Below are 21295 nucleotides of genomic sequence, written 5' to 3'. Positions count from 1 at the left end.
TGCAGGTGTAGAAGGATGCCGAGTAGTTCATTGTGACTCGAGATCATAATAGTCCATACTTAATATCAATGCTGCTTCTTGCATTCACTTGGAATTGTGTCCAGTGATGGTCACCTCCATTGTGCCTCTGGACAAAGTTATTTGGGGACCAGTTGAGAAAGACCTGGTAATGACTTCCCTGTGACAGACAGCACGGAGACTTCTCTTTAGTTAACACCATTGGATTTGTCTCTTTTATTGAAAGATGGTGAATCTGAGGTCCTGGCAGGTGGCTCTCTTCTCACATGAGATAAAGCTATAGATTTGTGACACTGGTCCAGCAGCATTTTGCATTACAGTGCAAACTTTTTGTTGAAAATAAACATACCAACTGTTGGTCAAATGTTTGCTTGTTGGGTACTTTTTAAAAAAAGCTCATTTGGTGGAGGCTATGCATGTGTTTTAGATGATTTAAATTTGCTTAAATGAATATCACTAGTTATAGCCTTCTGCCTATGAAATAGGAGAACAATGGATTTGACAGGATCGAAGTGAGAGATAACGGTGATGGAATCAAAGCTGTCGATACCCCTGTCATGGGGCTGAAGCATTACACATCTAAAATTACTCATCACGAGGACCTGGAAGCTCTAGAAACATATGGGTTTCGTGGTGAAGCTTTGGCTTCTATCTGTGCCGTGTCTGAGGTAAGAGACTCGTATTTATCTGGCACCTTTAAGACCACCACTGTGACTGTGGAACCACAGCAACTAAATCACTAGTTCCATTATGTAAAGAATTGCATTCTAGTGTGGAGAGTGAGAAAGGAATCAAGGTTGCTTTTAAATACAGTTTACAAGACAGACCTGAGTGTGGGAAAAAAAAAAGCTTCTTGGCATTCAGTTACAGAATTCCTAGTGAATTCGTCCCTCATTCTTCTAAACTACGGGTTCCCAACCTGGGGTCCATATACCCTTTGGTTAATGATAAGGCCCTGTGGCATAATAAAGGTTGGGAGCCCCTGTTCTAAACATTAGCTCGTGACACAACTACTCAACCTAGGATTGTTACTTCCAAACGTTAGCCACATTTAGTTAATAGTTCCAAAAAATAAAATTTTAATTAAGGATAAAAAATGTTACCATAAATTCAGAACTTGAATCAAAGTATTGGAATTGTTTTATTATTGTCACCTGTACTGAGATACAGTCATCATAGTCATTATGTGCCGTGTCGTATGACATGGGCGATCAATGTCCATGACCATGATTGTTCTTGGGAAACTATTCTATAGTAGCGGTTTGCCATTGCCTCCTTCTGGGCAGCGTCTTTACAAGACATGTGACCCCAGCCATTATCAGTACTTCAGAGATTCTCTGCCTGGTGACAGTTGTCGCATTACCAGGAGTTGTGAGATGCACCGGCTGTCCACCATCTGCCCCCATGGCTTCGTGACCCTGATCCAGGGAGGGGAGGCTAAGCAGGTGCTGCAGGTTGCCTAAAGGTGACCTGTAGGCTAATGGAGGGAAGGAGCACCTTACACTTCCTCTGGTAACGATGTCACTCAGAGACACAGTAGAAAACTGAATTTTGCAAGCCATCATCCAGATCATTTAAAAGCATGAGTACGTCAAGGTAGTACAAGGGAAAGGTAATAGCATAATACAGAATATAGTTTTACAGTTACAGAGAAAGTACAGCGGAGTGGTCAGTGGGGTACTAGGGCCATGACAAGCTAGATTGTGAGTTCATCTGTAAAGTACAAGCGGTCCTCTCAGAAGTTTTATAACGGTGGGATAGGGGTTGTCCTTGAGCCTGTGGTGCCTGTTTTAAAGCTTTTAGAAGGGGGAATGTCTGGGATGGGAGAGGTCTTTGATTATGTCAGTAGCTTTACCAACAGATTCCATGAAAGGCAGATGGTTGAGCAACATTTTCCTGTGATGTTTGACATGCACAGCCAATGAACACATCACTTTCCTTTTTCGATGTGAGCAGCTTTAGTGACATGAATCTTGGAAATTTTGCAAAAAGTAAAGAAGCAATTGTGTCACAACTTCTTTGAATTTTCACATTTTTGAATCATGTCATTATTTCATGATTATTTGACATTTTTCTGGGTGTATTGCTAACAGATGAAAGCATTTTTGTGTTTTGGATTTTTCTATCCATTCCTCTGTCTGGTTTTCTGTTTGTAGCATGCATGTACAGATGCTGACACCACAAAGTGGTGTATCACGTGTACACCAGCTGCGGACAACTTGACAGACTTTTTAAGAGTTTTTTTGAAGAAGAAACTAAGAACGTGGGTGATAATAGGACAGTAGATGTTGTCAATTTGGACTGTAAAAAGGCCTTCAAGGTCCTAAATGTCAGGCTGGTTGGGAAGATTAGATCCCCATGGAACCAAGGAGAGCTAATTCATTCTTGGTTCAGTGGTAGGAAGCAGAGCATGGTGATTGAAGGTTGCTTCTTGGGATGATGGAGGCCAGTGACTAGTGTTGTGATGTAGGACCCTTGTTATTCATTATTTATATCAATAGTTTGGATGCAAATACACAAAGCTTCATCAGTATCTTTGTGGATGACATTAAATTAGGAAGTGTTGACCGTGAAGAAGGTTATTGTAGATTACAAAGAGATCTTGATCAGTTAGGGCAGTGAGCTGAGGAGTGGCAAACGCATTTCAATATAGATGAGTGTAAGGTGGTGCATTCTGGAAAGTCAAACCAGTGTCAAACTTATACTATGAATGGGAGGGCCCTGGGTAGTATCATGAGACGGAGGGATGTAGGAGTATAAGTACATTGTTTCCATTGAAAGCAGCATCACAGTAGAAATAATGGTGAAAAACACATTTAGCGAGCCAGACTTTGTCATTCAGGGCATTGAGTATAGAAGTTGGAACATTATGGTGCAGTTGTACAAATCGTTGGTGAGGCTACACTGGGAGTACTGTGTACAGTTTTGATTACCCTGTTATAGGAAAGATGTGGTTAAACTGTTGAGAAGATCTATGAGGATGTTCCTGGGACTAGGGGTCCTGAGTTATAGGTAGAGGCTGGCCGAGCGAAGTCTTTATTCCGTGGTATGTAGGAGAATGAGGGGGCAACTTTATAAAAATGAGAGTCATTGATAAGGTGGGCAGTAACAGACTTTTCCCAGGGTAGGGGAAACCAGAACTGTGTGACATAGGTTTAGGGTGAGAGAGCTGAGGCCTGAGGGGCAGCTTTTTTCATTTAGGCTATGGTGATTATAAAGATTGAGCTGCTAGAGGAAGTGGTTGAGCTAGGTTCAAAGCATCATTTAAGAAACACTTGGACAGGTAAATGGAGATACTAGGTTTAGTGGGATAAGGCCAAGTTAGACCTAGCTGGGTGGGCACTGTGGTCAGTGTGGACTCACTGGGCCAAAGGGTTTGTATCCATACTGTATTGCCTTATGTCTCTGTAACTGGCTTATGCTGCAGATAGGCATACTGTTCATGCATTTTTTAAAGACAGCATTATTCTCTAAAGGGATTAGGCAATGAATGTTGGTTGACTGCTTGTCTGAGATGATGACACACAACAAGTAGCATTTTGTCTCTTGCAGTATCTAGGCTTATTCACAATAGTGAACAGAATGAGACTGCTAATTTTGGTTTCTGAATCCCAGGAAAAATAAATAAACTGTTAATCCTATCCTAAGGTTAATTTCAGTGCATCATCCCATCATTAACCTGGAATTGTTATGATTTATACAACAAAGCTTACATTGAAGCATTGAGTCATTCCACATTGTCATCTGTACATCTCCAAACGTTTCACTGTGTTAAATGCTTTCTGCATCCACTTTTACACAGGTTATTATCACCACTAAGACCACTGTTGATGACGTGAGCACCCAGTATACCTTGGACAGTGCCGGTCATATCATTTCACAGAAGCCTTCTCACATGGGACAAGGTATTCTAAGTTCTACTAATGTATGTTCCTCTGTTCATGGCTAGGTAAGGAAGAGCTAAGGTCTCTTTAATAGATCTCCAAATCTCATGTCAAAAATTCAAGTTGGAGGTAAATAATTAAGAGGTAAAACTAACAGATAAAGATATCCAGAGAACTTTCAACGAACTAAGTCAAATTTGTAATTGGAGTTTACAGTGGAAGTTGGATTTATGATCAGATTTCAGAACTCTCGACAATAATATTGAGAACTAATTTCATCTGAAGCCAGAGATTCAGTTTTCTTAAGCAGCCATTTAAAACAGTTATTTAAAAATAATACTCACCACCAGGTTCAAAACCAGTTAATACACCCCAACCATTAGGCTCTAGAATCTGAGGGGATAACTTCACTTGCCCCATCACTGAACTGTTCTCACAACTTATGGGTTCTTTTTCAAGGACTCTTCATCTCACGTTCTCAATATTTATTGCTTATTGATTTATTTTGTATTTTCTGTTTGTTATCTTTTGCATAGTGGTTGATTGTCGTCCCTGTTGGGTGCGGTTTTTCTCCATGAATCTATTATGGTTCTTGGATTTACTGTGCATGCCCGCAAGAAAACAAATCCTGGGGTTGTATGTGGTGACATATATGTACTTTGATAATAAATTGACTTGAACTTTGAACAACTCATACAGCCTCAAATCACTTCCAAAGGGCACTTAAGTATATTTGGTACAAAAATAATCTGAGTGATTTGCACATGATGACATACGGGAAGAGCTCCCATGATCTTATTTTAAATGGTGTCACTGAATTTCTTTGCATTCTCTGGAGAGACCGGTCTCTCATGAATGCAGCATTCTACCACTAGATACTAAATAATATACTCGTGGCTCTGGAATATAACACTCTTCTGACCTATTTTGCCAGGTTGATCCTTTCCAAAATGTTTTATTAGTTTCTACCTAGAAGAATACAGAGTACAAGAAAGTATATATAAAAGGTCAAAAAAGATTTTAAAAACTACCAATTACATTATATCTATTTATAATAATAATCTCATTACCCCATATTCATGTGAGTTAATCAATAGTTATATTGAAGTATACTAATTTATTACAAAAAAAAAGAATCTAACCCCTACCAAGACCGAAGCTGTTTATTAAGGAGAAAAAAGGTAAAATACCTTCTCATATAATAAAAAATAATAATAGCCAACATCTGAATTTGAAGAACGAATTGAAGATTTTGAAAATAATTCAGAAAAGGTCCCCACAATGTTTGAAAGTCTTGACGAGAATTAAAAATTGAACAACGAATTTTCTCTAAATCTAAACATGACATAACGTCGTATAACCATTGAGCATGAGTAGGAGGAAAAACATCTTTCCATTTAAACAGAAGCGCCCTCCTAGCTATAAGAGAGCTAAAGGCCAAAATATGTAAATCAAATGTCTTCAGCTTGATATCTTGTCCTGCAATAATACCAAATAGAGCCGTCAGAGGATTAGGCTTAAAATTGACTTTGAAAAGTAAAGAAATGGTTTGAAAAACTTCCTTCCAATACTTTTCAAGACTCGGACAAGTCCAAAACATATGAATTAATGAAGCTTCTCCATTATTACATCTGTCACAGTAGGGAGATATATCTGAATAAGAATGAGATAGCTTATCCTTAGTCATATGAGCTCTATGTACCACCTTGAATTGTATGAGGGAATGGCGAGCACATAACAATAAAGTATTAATCAGTTTAAAAATTTTATTCCAAGTTTCCTCAGATATTGATGTCTGTAAATCTTGTTCCCAGAGATTCTTACTTTTGTCTAAAGGAACATCTCTCATCTCCAGTAACATGCCATAAATATTAAGTATTGAACCATTATGAAAATGTGTCAAATTGAAAATTACGTCTAGCAAGTTCTTAGCTGATCTTATAGGAAATGTGCATAAATGAGATCTTAGTAAGTCTCTGACTTGTAAGTATCTAAAAAAGTGAGTTTTGGGTATGCTATATTTAGCTGACAATTGCTTAAATGAAAAAAAATTTCCTCCAACAAACAGATCCCGAAAACATTTAATACCCAACCTGTCCCATTCTTTAAAAACTAAATCAGTCATGGAGGGTTTAAAAAAAAAGGTTAGAATTAGTGGGACTTGAAAGGGAAAATCTCAATAAACCAAAGTGTTTTCTAAATTGTATCCAGATCCTCAGAGTATGTTTATCTATTAAATTATCAGTTAGTTTACTTACAGATAAAGGAAGTGAGGATCCAAGAAGAGAAATAATAGGAAATTTATTAACAGAGCTAGCTTCTAAAGAAACCCATACTGGACAGTCTACACAATTAATATAATATCACCAAAATGTAAGATATTGTATATTAACTGCCCAGTGATAAAACCTAAAATTAGGTAAGGCTAAACCTCCAGACTTTTTAGATTTTTGAAGATGAACTTTATTTAATCGAGGAAGTTTATCTTTGTATATATAGGAGGACAAAATAGAATCAAGAGAGTCAAAAAAGGATTTAGCAATAAAAACGGGTAAAGCCTGAAAAAGATATATAAATTTAGGTAGAATATTCATTTCAAAAGAATTAATTTGTCCAATCAACAATATTGAAAGAGGTGACCAACTTAATGATATCCTTTTGACATGGTTCAATAAAGTAAGAAAGTTTTTTTAAACAGGTGTTTGTAATTCTTAGTGACAGTTACACCCACATGAGTAAATTGATTCGTTACAATTTTAAAAGGGAGATTAGTATTAATTGATACCAAATTATTTAAAGGAAATATTTCACTCTTATGTAGATTCAATTTATATCCTGAAAACTGGCTAAAACGGGAGAGTAAAGAAAGTACACAAGGTAACGAGGTCTCAACATTAGAGATAAAAAGCAATATATCATCAGCGTAAAGCGAGATTTTGTGAGTAATACCTCTCCTTAAAATACCACAATTATCATTAAATTCTCGAAAAGCAATGGCAAGGGGTTATAAAGCTAAATCAAAGAGCGAAGGACTCAACGGACAACCTTGTCGAGTTCAGCAGTGAAGTTTAAATGGTTTGGAATTTTGAAAATTAGTAAGAACCCGAGCAGAAGATGATAGATAAAGTAATCCATTGAATATAATCTAGTCTAAAATTAAATTTTTCTAAGGTTTTAAATAAATAATTCCATTCAACCTGACCGAAGGCCTTCTCAGCATCTAAGGATATCGCACATTCCGATATCTCCGGAGAAGGAGAGTAAATAACATTTAATACACAGCGTACATTAAAATAGGAATATCAGTTTTTAATAAATCCAGTCTGATCGTCAGAGATAATAGAAGGTAGGATATTTTCAATCCTACGAGCCAGAACTTTAGAAAGGATTTTAGTATCAACACTGAGTAATGAAATTGGTCTATATGAAGAGCATTCAGTTGGGTCCTTGTTCTTTTTTAGGATAAGTGAAATAGAAGCTTCATAGAAAGATTGAGGCAAGCTACCCAATTTGAAAGAATCCAAAAAGACTAAGTGTAACTACGGTATAATTAATGAGGAAAAAGCCTTCTAAAATTCTCTAGAAAATCCATCTGGTCCTGGAGCCTTCCCTGAGTGTAATGAACGTATAGCCTCGGCAATTTCCTCATAAGAAATGGGTTGATCCATCTGTTTGCAATTATCTGCAGAAAGTGTAGGGAGATTTAATTAATCTAGAGAATTATTCATTACAGTAATATCTTTAAGGGAATCAGAACTATAAAGTTTAGAATAAAATTCTCCAAAGGTATAATTTATTTCATAGTTTTACAAATTTCTTTAATTTGTCGTTTAAATACAGAAGTTTTTAATTGATTGGCCAATACTTTGCCTGATTTATCTCCATGAATGTAAAATTGAGTTTTATCTTTAAGAAATTGAGTTTCAATTGGATATGTTAACAGAAGATCATATTTAGTTTGAACTTCAACAAGTCTTTTATATAAAACAGGATCTGGAGCTATAGCATATTTTTGATCTAATTGTTTCAATTGATTGGCTGATTCAGTTCTTTCTTTATTAGCTTTATTCTTAACACTTGCAGTATAAGAAATAATTTGCCTTGAAAGTATCCCATACAATAAGATTAGAAGTCTCTTCCTTTTGATTCTCTTCAGAAAAACAAAACAATATGCCTCTCTAGAAATTTTTAAAATTCCTCATCAGACGACAAAGTTGTATTAAAACACCAAAATGTTTGTTTGAGGAAGACCAGGGAGATTTAAACATAGAAATACAGGAGCATGATCTGAGACAGCGATCTCTTTATATTCACAAGAATGAACTGATGGAATCATTTGACTATCGATAAAAAAAATAATCAATCCTGGAATATGTATGATGGACATGGGGAAAAAAACGAGTACTCCCTATCTAAAGGAAGTAAAAAATGCCAAACATCAACAATACCACACTTCAATAAAAAAAGATTGAATAAACAAAGCTGATTTATTAAGAGACACTGGTTTAGAAGATGATCAGTCTAAAATTGGGTCTAGCCGACAGTTAAAATCTCCTACCGTCACCAGAGAATAAAGACTCAGATCTGGTAAAAATGAAAAAAAAAATGCTCAAAAGAATCCTGGATCATCTACATTTGGGGCATACACATTGGCAAATACTATTAATTTATTATCTAGTTTTCCTGAAACTATAACAAAACGTCCATTGGTATCCGCCACTACTTTATGTTGGACAAAGTGTATTATCTGTAAGAATCAAAACTCCTCTAGATTTGGCCTGAAAAGAAGAATGAAAACGAAGTCCATTCCAGCGGCTAAGAAACCGTAAATGATCACATTTGCGTATGTGAGTTTCTTGTAAGAGAATACTAGAGACCTTAAATTTCTTAATATAAGCAAAAATCTTATTACGTTTAACAGGGTGATTTAACCCTTTCATGTTAAAACTGAGTAAATTAATAGTTTGATCCATTTTTAATATTATTTAAAGGAAGGGTTAAAATGTAAGTTAAAATCAACCCATAAACCTTCGGAAATGGATACCAAGCAACAAGTTGGCTAAAAATTCGAAAACAGCTTCTGAGAGAAAAAAAATTCCCCCGCCCACCTCCCAAAGAAAGAAGGCCGACCAATAGGAAGTTGGCATCTACAACTATGGACAACCCCCAAAAAACCTGGTGATCGCTCCAATTAGTTTCAAGGTTATTTATATTCCAACCTAGACAAAACAATATCCAAACAAGAAAATCAATTCTCTATATCAAAAATACAGTATTAAAAAATACAAAAGGAAATTAGTTACAAAGGCTTACCAAAAGTAGAAGATGCAATTAATCATACAGAAAGACATTAAACATTAATCTTGTATCTTCATGAAAAAACAAACTAAGCAGTTAGCCTTCAAATTTAAAAATTCTTTGTGCTTCAGCATTCAAACAAAACCATTCGAAGGATCCATCTTTAATGAGATTCTGAGTCAAACTGGGTAGCCAGAGGACGGCTTGAAACCCTTGTTAAAAAAAAATCCAGCAAAGCTTGTCTAAATTTAGTACCTTCCTGCATAATCTCAAATGAATAATCTTCGAGAATCTTAATATTCCAACCTATAACCAATCATGCCCCTTTGACGGGATCCGCAAATTAGAAGTTTCTCATTTAATCTTGTGTCTTCATGTAGAGACAAATTAAACAGCTAGCCTTCGGATTTTAAAAAACTTTGTGCTTCAACAGTCGAATGAAACCATTGGAAAGATCCATTTTTAAGTGTGATTCTGAGTCGGGCTGGGTAGCGAAGGGAAGGCTTGAAACCCTTGTTAAAAAACATGGACATAACTTCTTTGAACTTAGCACGATTCTGCATAACCTCAGGCGAGTAATCTTCGACAATTCTCATCTTACGACCATTATGGTCAATCATGCCTCTTCGACGAGATTCGCGAATTAACAGTTCCTTTGTTTCAAATTCATGAAAACAGTTTATTACTGATCTTGGTCTATCTCACTTAGGTCTAAACACGGGAGATCTGTGATCTTGATTAATCATAGGCAAAGATGTCAAAATTTCCGGAAATAATTCTTGCAAAAAAGTTCGCAAAAAATTCCATAGGATGATTACCTTTGATTAATTCTTCGAGACCCAGAACCCGTAGGTTGTTTCTTCTACTTCTATTTTCTAGGTTGATCATCTTCTGTCTTAACTTTTTGTTGGACTTAGATTGCTTTTCACAAAGCTTTTGCAATTGACCCACTTCCGTTTCCAGAGACGGCAAAATTGCTTCATTAGTTTTTATATATTTATCATGTTCATTAAGAGTTTGTTGAATAGAATCCAATTTACCATCTATTTGTTTAAATTCAGAACTGAATTGTTGAAACTCCTCGGAGGTTTCTCGTGTGTGACTTTGCAGCAAATCCATAATAGAATCCAAAGAAGCAGGGAGATCATCCTTTTTAGTACCTCTGACCCTCCTCCCAGTCATAATGAAAGAATATCACACATAAAAAGGAAGTTTCAAGACAGGTTGGAAATAGTAAGATAATTAGAGTTGGAGCAACAGCAGATTGCTGTTACTCCATCAGCCACCACCCGGAAAATCCAGCCAGGTTGATCCAATACTGGCATAAATATCATCATCACTATGTGCTGTGTTGTGTGGCATGGGTGATCATGGTCTTCCATCTGATGACCATGATTGTTCTTGGCAAATTTTTACAGAAATGGTTTGCCATTGCCTTCTTCTGGGCAGTGTCTTTATAAGATCTCTCCTAAGTTACAGAGAAAGTTTGAAAAAGTTGGGTCTTTATTCTTTGGAGCGTAGATGGATGAGGGGGGACTTGATAGAGGTATTTAAAATTATGAGGGGGATAGATAGAGTTGACGTGGATAGGCTTTTTCCATTGAGAGTGGGGTAGATTCAAACAAGAGGACATGAGTTGAGAGTTAAAAGTCAAAAGTTTAGGGGTAGCATGAGGGAGAACATCTTTACTCAGAGAGTGGTAGCTGTGTGGAACGAGCTTCCAGCAGAAGTGGTTGAGGCAGGTTCGATGTTGTCATTTAAAGTTAAATTGGATAGCTATATGGACAGGAAAGGAATGGAGGGTTATGGGCTGAGTACAGGTCGGTGGGACTAGGTGAGAGTAAGAGTTCGGCACGGACTGGAAGGGCTGAGATGACCTGTTTCCATGCTGTAATTGTTATATGGTTATATAAGATGGGTGAGCTTAGCCATCATCGATACTCTTCAGAGATTGTCTGTCTGGCATCAGTAGTTGCACAACCTGGACTTGAGATATGCAGTAGTTGCTCATACGACCATCTACCACCTGCTCCTGTGGTTTCACGTGACTCTGATTGGTGGGCTAAGCTGGTGCTATACCTTGCCCGTGGGTGAGCTGCAAGCAAGCAGAGGGAAGGAATGCCTTACACCTCCTTTGGTAGAGAGGTTTCTCCACCCTGCCACCCAGACATAAATTAAAAGATCATTAACTATTCTAAAGGAATTGAAAGGTGACATGGCAGTCGTATGCACAAGAATTTAGTAGCTAAATTATAATAGAATTAATAGGCTAGTTACTCTTCAACGTCTGTGCATTCACTCTTTTGGATGCTGAACCCTGGAATTTTTAAACATTTCTATTTGGTCTTATGTTGCTGCTTTCATTTTGTGTGGTACTTGGTTGAAGATCATCAGTCTGTTTCAGCCATGTTGCCACTTCCCATTTTGATCACTAGATGGAGTCTCTCAAAGTCTAGAACAGTAGTTCTCAAAGTAGGCAATGTCACCGCCCCCCCCCCCCCCCCCAGGTGGTGGGAGTTTCTAAGGAGAAGGCAGGGGGTGATCAGTAGTAAGGAAGGGTAGCTGAGGGATTACAGGCTTAATTTAAGGAATTACTTGCTCTAAGCATTTGATCCTCAGTGCCTCATAACTGATTACAGTGATCATGTAATTACATCATCTCTTGCTAACCCACTGCAGTGTTAGGTAGTGTGATTCCCATACTCCAATCACACAGTGACACAATTCCTGTGAACTAGGGTATGGCGAGTCATCTTATCACATTTCTCTAGCCCACAGCCCAAATGAGAAAATCACTACCCCACGCTATGTGCCTTCAGGTAGAGAGTCAGGCTTTGCCTCAGATATGATGATGTGATAACTTTCCCTTTTATTGATCGCAGGACTTCAGATTGGACTTAAACAATAGGCGATTTACTACGGGTGTTAATCCATAACAAAAATGGCAGAAGCAGACCAAATAAAAAAATAAATGTGGACATTACAGTGTGGAATGTCTGATATATGGATTTATACCAGCACCAAACAGCCAACAACAACCAATGTGTTTGTTATGTGAAACAGTTCCTTTACAAATGAAGCAATGACACCATCCAGGCTCCTTGAACATTTGAAGAGAACACACTCTGGTAAAGCAAACAAGAACTTGGCTTATTTTCAGTCACTTCGTGAAAACTTTCAGAAATGAAAAACACTTCAAAAGATGTTTGCCAACACTTCCAAACAAAACAGTGATGGTTTCTGTGCTTCGTACAGCATTTCGTTGATCATTACTTTATCTGGAAAGCCCCATACGATTGGTGAAATACTGATTCTGCCAGCAGTAAAGGAGGGTCTGAGTATGGTTTTGCATAAGTCACCAGGCCAAATAATCCAAGTGATTCCGCTCAGCAACAACTCAGACAAATAAGGTCTGAGAATGTGGAAGACACATTTTGCAACATACTTGAAACAACAGAATTTGCTCTGCAATTGGATGAATCATTTTTCCAGGCAATGAATCTTTGCTTCTTGTTCACTTCATAAAAGATGAAAGCATGGTTGGAGAGTTGTTATTTGCAAGGGGACTAGAAACGGATTTGAACGGGGAGTCAATATTTCAGACTTGTGCAATTTTTCAAAGAGTAGGACATTCTGCTCACCAACATTTTTGCTTGTTTAATAGATGGGACACTATCAATGACAGGATTGTGTAATTCATAGACAACGTTTTGTTGCAAAAAAACCCAAGTGATCTGCTACGCAAATCATTAAATACTGTTATAAGAGCAGTAAGTAAAGTCAACTCCCACATTCTCAATTCTTAACTATTTCGAAAGTTTTGTTTTGAGAATGATGAGCAGTTTGAGTGCTTGTTGTTGCACACAAAACTCAGACAGTTCTCAAAAGGGAACTATTATTATGTATTGCATTGTACTGCTGTCACAATAACAGCAAATTTCATGACATGTGCCGGTGATATTAAACCTGATTCTGATTCTTGGTAGAGGTTGATTGCATGTACAACTTTTACCAAAGTGGCACCTATAGACTTCGTATTAAAATTGTTCATCAGCACTGTGTATGTCATTTGGAACCCCAAGCCATCACATAGCCCCCCAAAAACCATGTGACTGAGACCTGTTTCATGCTGTGCTTTCTATTTATGGTTGACGTTAGGGAGCTGGTAATATTTTTTTACAGCTAGATGCAAAAGGTTGGAGGAACTCAGCAAGTCGGAAATCATTTATGGTGGAAATGGACAGTCAACATTTTGTGTTGAAACTCTTCTTCTAGTCTAGGGGTTCCCAACCTATTTTATGCCATAGACCCCTACCATTAACCGGGGATGGCGGGAGGGGGGGGGGTCTATGGAACCAATTGCCTATTTCCCTCTGTAGGTGTGCTGGATCTGCTGAGTTCCGCCAGCATTTTGCATGTTGCTCTAGATTCCAGTATCTGCAGTCTCTTGTTCCATTAGTATTTTTGACTTTTTAAAGTAGGTCTCCCAAAAATGGTGTAAATTATATTTTTTGTATGTTAGGAATTGACTGTTTGAAAATTGCATTTCCTTTTCAAGAATTCATTTCACAATCATTTCTACTTGCTTCTTCTCAATGAACTCATAGATGTCAGCCTGGCTTGCTTTTGACAAATCTATGCTCTCTGTCCTTAGCTGGCCCACTTATTTCTACTGCTTATTAATTTTATTTAGTACTATGGCCAGTTGGAAGTTTGTTTACCACTGCTAGTTCTGATGTCATGTCAGCTTATTTCATTTTCTCCCTTTTCAGCAAAGGTGTTACCTTCACGGTGCCTCAGTCTTGAATGATATTTAATATCACAAGATAATGGGGAGTATTTCTATTAGCTCCCTTTGTTACTTCTGTCAGAATGTAGGCCCTCAATTTGTTAATGAATTGTAAATCAGATGATGCTCCTCAATACATGTACTTGTTATACTCGAAAGGAAAACATACTGAAGGGTTCAAGTCATTTGAAATGTTTTAATAATTAATATCCTTTTGTTGCCTTTTCCTCACTTTTCTCTCTTGCTAATTTCAATTTACTGTCGCATCCCTAGGAACGACTGTGACTGTACTCAAACTTTTTAAGAATATCCCTGTGAGAAAGCAGTTTTACTCAACTGTCAAAAAATGCAAGGATGAGCTGAAAAAAGTTCATGACCTCCTAATGGCATATGGCATAATAAAACCAGATGTTCGGATTATTTTCACACACAATAAGGTAGGAAGAATATTTTATATTTTAAAATGACTGATGAGCTTTAGTTATTTGGCCCTATTATGGCAATTTTTGAAACTCAAGTTTTCAATTTCCTTTTTTTTTTTAAGTTCCCCCATTTTGTTTTCCTTCCCTTGAAAAAACCAGTTGGTTGATGCTTGAAATCTTACTGCATAGTCAGGATTGTGTGTAGGGTGCTGTTTGTGTTCCACTCAACTAACGGTAAAGGAACACGAGAGCATTTAGGTATTTCATTCCTAGATAGTACTGGGATCTCGTCCAAACAAGCAAGTTGAGAACATGTTTGCTAAATAAGAAATTTCATTCTAAAATTTTGCCCTATTTGTTTTTCACAAATTCTTTGATCTCAAGATGCACTACATTTTAGAAGATATTTACTCGAACATTCTGCGATTAAATCATGTTCTCTTTATAAATTAAATACATGTATTTTAAACATCTACATTAATTTAAATCTGTGTGTAATTTAAATGAGTCCTTTCAGTTTCTTGGATGCCCACAGTGTTTCTGACTTTAGTAATTTAATTTACAGATGCTAATTTATGCATTGGTTCTGGTGCCAGTTTGGATCTCTTGTCTGCCTGATTCAACTCCCTTGTAATTTCACACATCTTCCCAGTCATCTTTGATGACTTGAATTGGTGCCCAGAAAAGCTATAATCTATGATTGAAACCAGATCAGTAGGTACCTTTTCCTCATTGGTGCTAAATCTTCCCATTGTCACTCACGTATTATTTGGTGGATAAACAGAAAAGGTATATTGATGGTAACTCCCTGTGTGTGTGTGTGTGTGTGTGTGTGTGTGTGTGTGTGGTATTAGATCTTCATCATTTAAACATAACAGCCCATAGCAGCCATATTGACATGACTTCACAAGCTCTCTACCTATATTATACTTAATTTAAGGCAGAGGTGGCCAGATTCTTGATTGGTCAGGTCATGAAGGGATACAGGGAGAAGCCAAGAGATTGGGGCTGAGAAGAAAAATGGATCATCCGTAACGGAGCTTGGCGGAGCAGACTCAATGGGCCAGATGGCCTAATTCTACTTCTATTGCTTATGGTCGTATTATTGTTGTGCACTGATTGAAAAATGTCTGTTAGTTGTTTGCCCTAATATATAGTATATAACAATTCCCCAGATATTCAAGAAGCCATCTACTTATTTGTATTTCTGAGCTTACATGACTGATTATACATATTCAGCTCTGTATTATACTGTTATGTTTATCTGTGGAGGACATAAAGTTTTTGTTTGAATTGCTTTGCTTTGTCCTTCTTGGCTAGTTTGCTATTGAAGATGCTTTTGAAGTGCATATTTGGTTGGGTTTTCATGGCACATCCCCAAACGATGGGTTATGATTGAGAACATTAGAATCATATTAGCTGTCTTTTTTTGAAAGTCCAGTTAGACATAATGTTTTCATGAAATTGAAGCTCAGCGAGTACTTTGTTTTGGTGGGCTGAATGGTTGCCTTCATTGGTACTTACACTGGTGAGTACTGTGATATCATGGCTAGCAGACAATGGTCCATCCTCTATAATTCTGAATAAGAGCGTGATACAAATTTGTTGGCGTAACTTGCCACATTTAGACTATTGAAGTTTCCTTTTCTCCTGGGCAGGAAAACATATCATGTGGGTTAAAAACAAATCTGTTGCTTTTTTCAAAGTTGCTGTTGTCTGTTATTCTATTGTGTTAGAAATTATTGTTTCTCTTCAGCACTATTTGAGGCTGTTTGAGGGCTGCAGCAGGTGAAAAATAGTGGCCATGTGATTGGTTGCCCTACTCTCATGATTTGTAACATCATCCAACACCAAGGCTGCCACCTCAACACCCCACCAAGCAGATTGGTGAAGATCAGTGATGCATTACAAGATCTTCCGAAACTTAATTGGCATTCAGAAGCAAAAAGTTTTTTTTAAAAAAGTATCTGTAGAAAGAGAAGCAGAGTTAGCATTCCATGTTGTTTATCTGACACTTGAGATGGGAAAAGTAAGAAAACAGTTGTGTTTTAAGTTGCAGAGAACCAGTGGGGGTTAGGGGGAACAACACATGCAGCAGTGGAGAGAACAAAGGACATGTCTGTATTAGGATTCAGGCTACGGGAATCCAGATGACACAGATGGCTTTAGTATCAACTGGAAGAGAGATTTAGAGGCCTTTGAATTATTTCTGTCTTGTGATAGAATAGAGAGGGATAAAGAGAATGGAGGGAAGGATAAGTAATATTAGCATCATTAGATATAAACCTCATCAGTTGCTAGAAATCAAAAATAAAAGCGAATCTTGGCAATATTCAGCAGGTCAGGCAGTATCTGGAAGAGACTGTCATCATTCAGATAACAGGTTTTGGTATGTGTTGCAGATGAGCTCAGACAGGAATGCAGTGGACACTGTTGCTTCGGTGGTAATAAGCAGTCCTGTGATGGCATCGATGTGTGGTCTGAAGTCCACTCAGGTACCAATGTAACACCAAAATAGCAGACACTTTGGTTCATTTTCCCCAGGGGCTTGGATTCTATCATGGATAAAGCAGTGGCTGACTGGCAGCAGACAAACAGTGGGAATAAAAGGAACCTTTTCTGGCTGGCTGGCTGCCGGTGACTGGTGGTGTTCCACAGGGATCTGTGTCGGGACCAATTCTTTTTACGTTATATGTCAATGGCTTGGATGATGGAATTAATGGCTTTGTTGCAAAGTTTGCAGACGATATGAAGATAGGTGAAGGGGCAGGTGGTTTTGAGGAAGTAGAGAGGTTACAGAAGTACTGAAACAGATGTGGAGAATAGGGAAAGGAATGGCAGATAGAACACAGTGTCAGGAGGTGTATGGTCATGCATTTTGGTAGAAGTGAAGGGGTTGACTATTTTCTAAATGGAGAGAAACTGAAAAAATGAGGCGCAAAGGGACTTAGAAGTCCTTTTGCAGGATTCCCTAAAGGTTAATTTGTAGGTTGAGTCTGGTGAGGAAGGCAAATGTGATGTTAGCATTCATTTCAAGGGGACTAGAATATAAAAGCAAGGATGTAATGTTGAAACTTTATAAAGTGGCCTTGGAGTATTGTGAGCAGGTTTGAGCCCCTTATCTTAGAAAGGATGTGTTGAAACTGGATTAAAAGGAGGTTCACAAAAAATGATTCCAGGATTGAATGGCTTGTCCTATCTGGGCCTGTGTTCATTAGAATTCGTAAGAATGAGGGGTGACCTAATTGAAACCTATTGAATGGTGAAAGAACTCGATAGAATGGATGTGGAGAAGATGTTTCCTATGTTGGGGAAGTCTAAGACCAGAGGATATGGGGAGTCTTTTTAGAACGGACATAAGGAGGAATTTCTTTAGCCAGAGTGTGGTGAATCTGTGAAATTCTTTGCCACAGGCAGCAGTGAAGAACAAGCCTTTATGTGCATTTAAGGCAGAGGTTGACAGATTTTTGATTGGTCAAGGCATGAAGGAATACAGCGGTGTGGGGGGGGGATGTGGGAGAGGTAGGAGATTGGGGCTGAGTGGAAAAATGGATCAGCCATGATGAAATGGCAGAGCAGACTTGATGGGTCAAATAGCCTAATTCTGCTCCTGTGTCGTATGTCTTATGGAAACAGAATTTGTGCTGGAAACTAAATTTTTTAGGATTCCAAAAATAAATTTATGCTTACCTGAATATGGACATGGGAGACTGGTATGACTGGGGGATAGTGGAGAGATTAGGGATGGTAGTGGTGAGGCAAAGTTGTGTGTTACCAGTATACACCGGGAAGCTGGATCCTGGTTTTTAGATGATGTTGCCAGGTAGTTGAGAATTACAGAAGAATTGAGGAGGGATTCTTGGGGGATACCAGAGATAATGGTGGGGCTTCAGGAAAGTAAGCCCACTACAGAAGTTTCTTTCGAGTGACTGGAAAGATGAGAATGGAACCAGATGAGTGGTCCCACATAACAGGGGATACGTGGAGAGCAGCTGGTGTTGAGATGGTGGGTTTAAGGATTGCAGAGAGATCAGGAAGCCTGAAGGAAGGATAGATTACTTTGATTTGGATGGTTCAGTGAAAAATAGATGTGCGAGCAGGGATTTATATGTGGGTTAAAAAAATTTTCGAATGGTCATCAGGAGATCAGAGAGGAAACTGCAAGCTCAGGAATAGAAGAAAACTGTAGAATGAGTAAATCCAAGACAAGAAGATTATCTTATTTTGGGAACTCCTCATACTTACCATACTTACTATTAGAGGTGAGGACAGAGCAGAGAAGAAAGGGCTTAAAGTTCATGGGTATACAGCCGACAGAATCCAGGTTCATCTTTGCATTATAGAATAATCTTTGGATTTCATGGCAACTCCATGATCCCTCTTCTGCCTCTCTTAAAATATTTTTAAAAACTCATCAACAATGCAGACAATTCTTTGATCCTTCTGTAGAGCAGCTCTCTTTATTCTTATTCTATAAAATCTTCTGCTGGAACATTAAGATTTCTGTTAGTGAACCCAGTGTTGCTGGACGACCAGCTTGGAAAGCTTCGGGGCTTGATTTGTGTTACAAATAAACAGTGTAATTCCCTGGTTCATATTTTTACTGTTATGCTGTAGTATTTCATTTAGCAGTTCTGGAAGAGTAGTATGTTCTGCTTTCAGCTTGTTTGGTTATTGTTGAAGATAGGAGATGAGGACTGAGGAGAAATGTGTGACATCCAATTAGGATGGTCAAATTAGGGGAGGTTTCTCTGGTGAGGGGCACTAAGGTTGGGCTTGGGGCTCTTGTTCGGCGGGAGATGGACAGAAAGGATGCTGGGGAAAACCGGTCGTAGGATACGATCTGGTGGGAGACCCGTTTGTTTGAGATGGATTTGGAGCAGCGTTCGGAAGGTGGTGTGCGCTTTCACGTTGACCGAGGGCCTGGCACGTGAGTGACAGAGAAGTTCAAGATGAGCGCCAACTTGTGCACGTTTGACTGTTTAATTAGAATGGGTCCTTTTCTTTTTGTTATTCTTTATTAACCCTTTAGTTAAGTTAAAATTCATAAATATTCTTTTATAACTAACAGGGTAGCAAATTACATAGCATCCACACGAACAGGGGTTTGGGGTGGGACGAACCCATCTCAATCTCACAAATTTGGCAGGACATGAGAGTCTGTTGCCTAGACTTGCGCAGCCAAAGAAACTAGGGTGTTTCAACTGCTTTCACAGTTAGCCCTAGAAGAGGGGCAGCCTTTTTGCTGGAGCAAGATATTGGTTTAAATAATGTGCTAACTTTCCTCAAGCCAGAATTGGGTTTAATATTGCTGGCATAAGTTATGAAATTCGTTGCTTTGCGGCAGAAATATAGTGCAATATATAATTAAAAAGCTATAAACTACAGTATGAAATATATACATTTAAATAGTAGTGCAGAAAGAGAAAAATATAGGGGCTGTGGACAATTCTGATTTGGTGGAGAATGGACGTGAAAGCACAGAGGAACATCTGGAGAAGTTTCTGAAACGCCCGTTAGCTGCTGTCGTTACTGTGTGGTCGGGAATCTTTTGGAGGGTAGGCCTCAAAATCCCCGGCCTTGCCTGCTTTTGGCGACCGAGAAGGAGGTCGAATCATTCGGACAGAGATGGCGCTCAGTACTCGGTGTCGGAGAGCTGATCAGAGCTCGAAGTTTTTGGATGACTCAGAGCCGGATTGTGGTCGGCATGGCAGGGAGAGTTTTTCTTCCCTCTCCCGTCTGCGTGAGATGTGGGACATTTGAGAAATTTTGAACTTTATTGTGCTCACGGACTTCTTCATCAAGTTATGGTATTGTTACACTGTTTGTAACTATATACTATAATTATGTGATATTGTTAGTTTTTTCAGTCTTGATTTGTCCTGTGTTTTGTGATATCACACCGGAGGAAATAATGTATCATTTCTTAATGCATGCATTACTAAATGACAATAAAAGAGGACTACGTGTCTTCGTAATCATATAGTGAGGAAGTGAACGTGAATTCATTGCCTGTTCAGAAACCTGATGACGGCAGGGAAGAAGCTGTTCCTAAAATGTTGAGTGTGTGTATTCATAGAATTGTACAGCACAGTATAGGCCCTTTGACCCACAGTGTTGTGCCGACCCTCAAACCCTGCCTCCCATATAAGCCCCGACCTTAAATTCCTCCATATACCTGTCTAGTAGTCTCTTAAACTTCACTAGTGTATCTGCTTCCACCACTGACTCAGGCAGTGCATTCCACGCACCAACCACTCTCTGAGTAAAAAAACCTTCCTCTAATATCCCCCTTGAACTTCCCACCCCTTACCTTAAAGCCATGTCCTCTTGTATTGAGCAGTGGTGCCCTGGGGAAGGGGCACTGGCTTTCCACTCTATCTATTCCTCTTATTATCTTGTACACCTCTATCATGTCTCCTCTCATCCTCCTTCTCTCCAAAGAGTAAAGCCCTAGCTCCTGTACCACCTCCTTGATAACAGCAATGAGAGGAGGGCATATCCTCGATGATGGGGGTTCTTTATGATAGATCCTGCTTTATTTGAGGCATCGCCTTTTGAGGACGTCCTTGGTGCTGGGGAGGCGAGTGCCCACAATGGAGCTGGCTGAGTTTGCAGCTTTTTCCTACCCTGTGCAGAGGACCTTCCATACCAGACAGTGATGCAACCATTTAGAATGCTCTCCACGGTACACCTGTAGAAACTTGCGAGTGTCTTCGGTGACATACCAAATCTCTTCACACTCCTAATGAAATATAGCCACTGTCGTGCCTCCTTTGTAATTACATCATTATGTTGGTCTCAGGATAGATCTTCAGAGATGTTGACACCCAGGAACTTGAAACTGCTTACTCTTTCCACTGCTGTTCCCTCAACCTCCCCTT

At 38.6% G+C, this 21295-nt stretch overlaps 1 protein-coding gene across 6 annotated transcripts in view; it reads left to right on the top strand.

Annotated features, from left to right (window-relative positions):
• Window positions 1-21295, top strand: part of pms1 (PMS1 homolog 1, mismatch repair system component) — a 107769-nt gene that overhangs the window by 13906 nt on the left and 72568 nt on the right. For 5 of the 6 annotated variants that reach the window (XR_011886430.1, XM_072261688.1, XM_072261687.1 and 2 more), the window contains exons 3-5: window positions 504-686; window positions 3821-3923; window positions 14263-14426. Coding sequence is in view for 5 of the 6 variants with exons in the window: in XM_072261688.1 (XP_072117789.1) it covers window positions 504-686; window positions 3821-3923; window positions 14263-14426 (450 nt within the window). In the remaining variant the exon portion in view is untranslated. Of the gene's footprint in view, window positions 1-503; window positions 687-3820; window positions 3924-12933; window positions 12971-14262; window positions 14427-21295 lie in introns of those variants that run through there. The other variant, XM_072261690.1, reaches the window with a different exon arrangement.

The sequence above is a fragment of the Mobula birostris genome, chromosome 6, assembly GCF_030028105.1.
Source record: "Mobula birostris isolate sMobBir1 chromosome 6, sMobBir1.hap1, whole genome shotgun sequence".
NCBI lineage: Eukaryota > Metazoa > Chordata > Chondrichthyes > Myliobatiformes > Myliobatidae > Mobula > Mobula birostris.
This window is presented reverse-complemented; position numbering and strand designations above follow the sequence as displayed.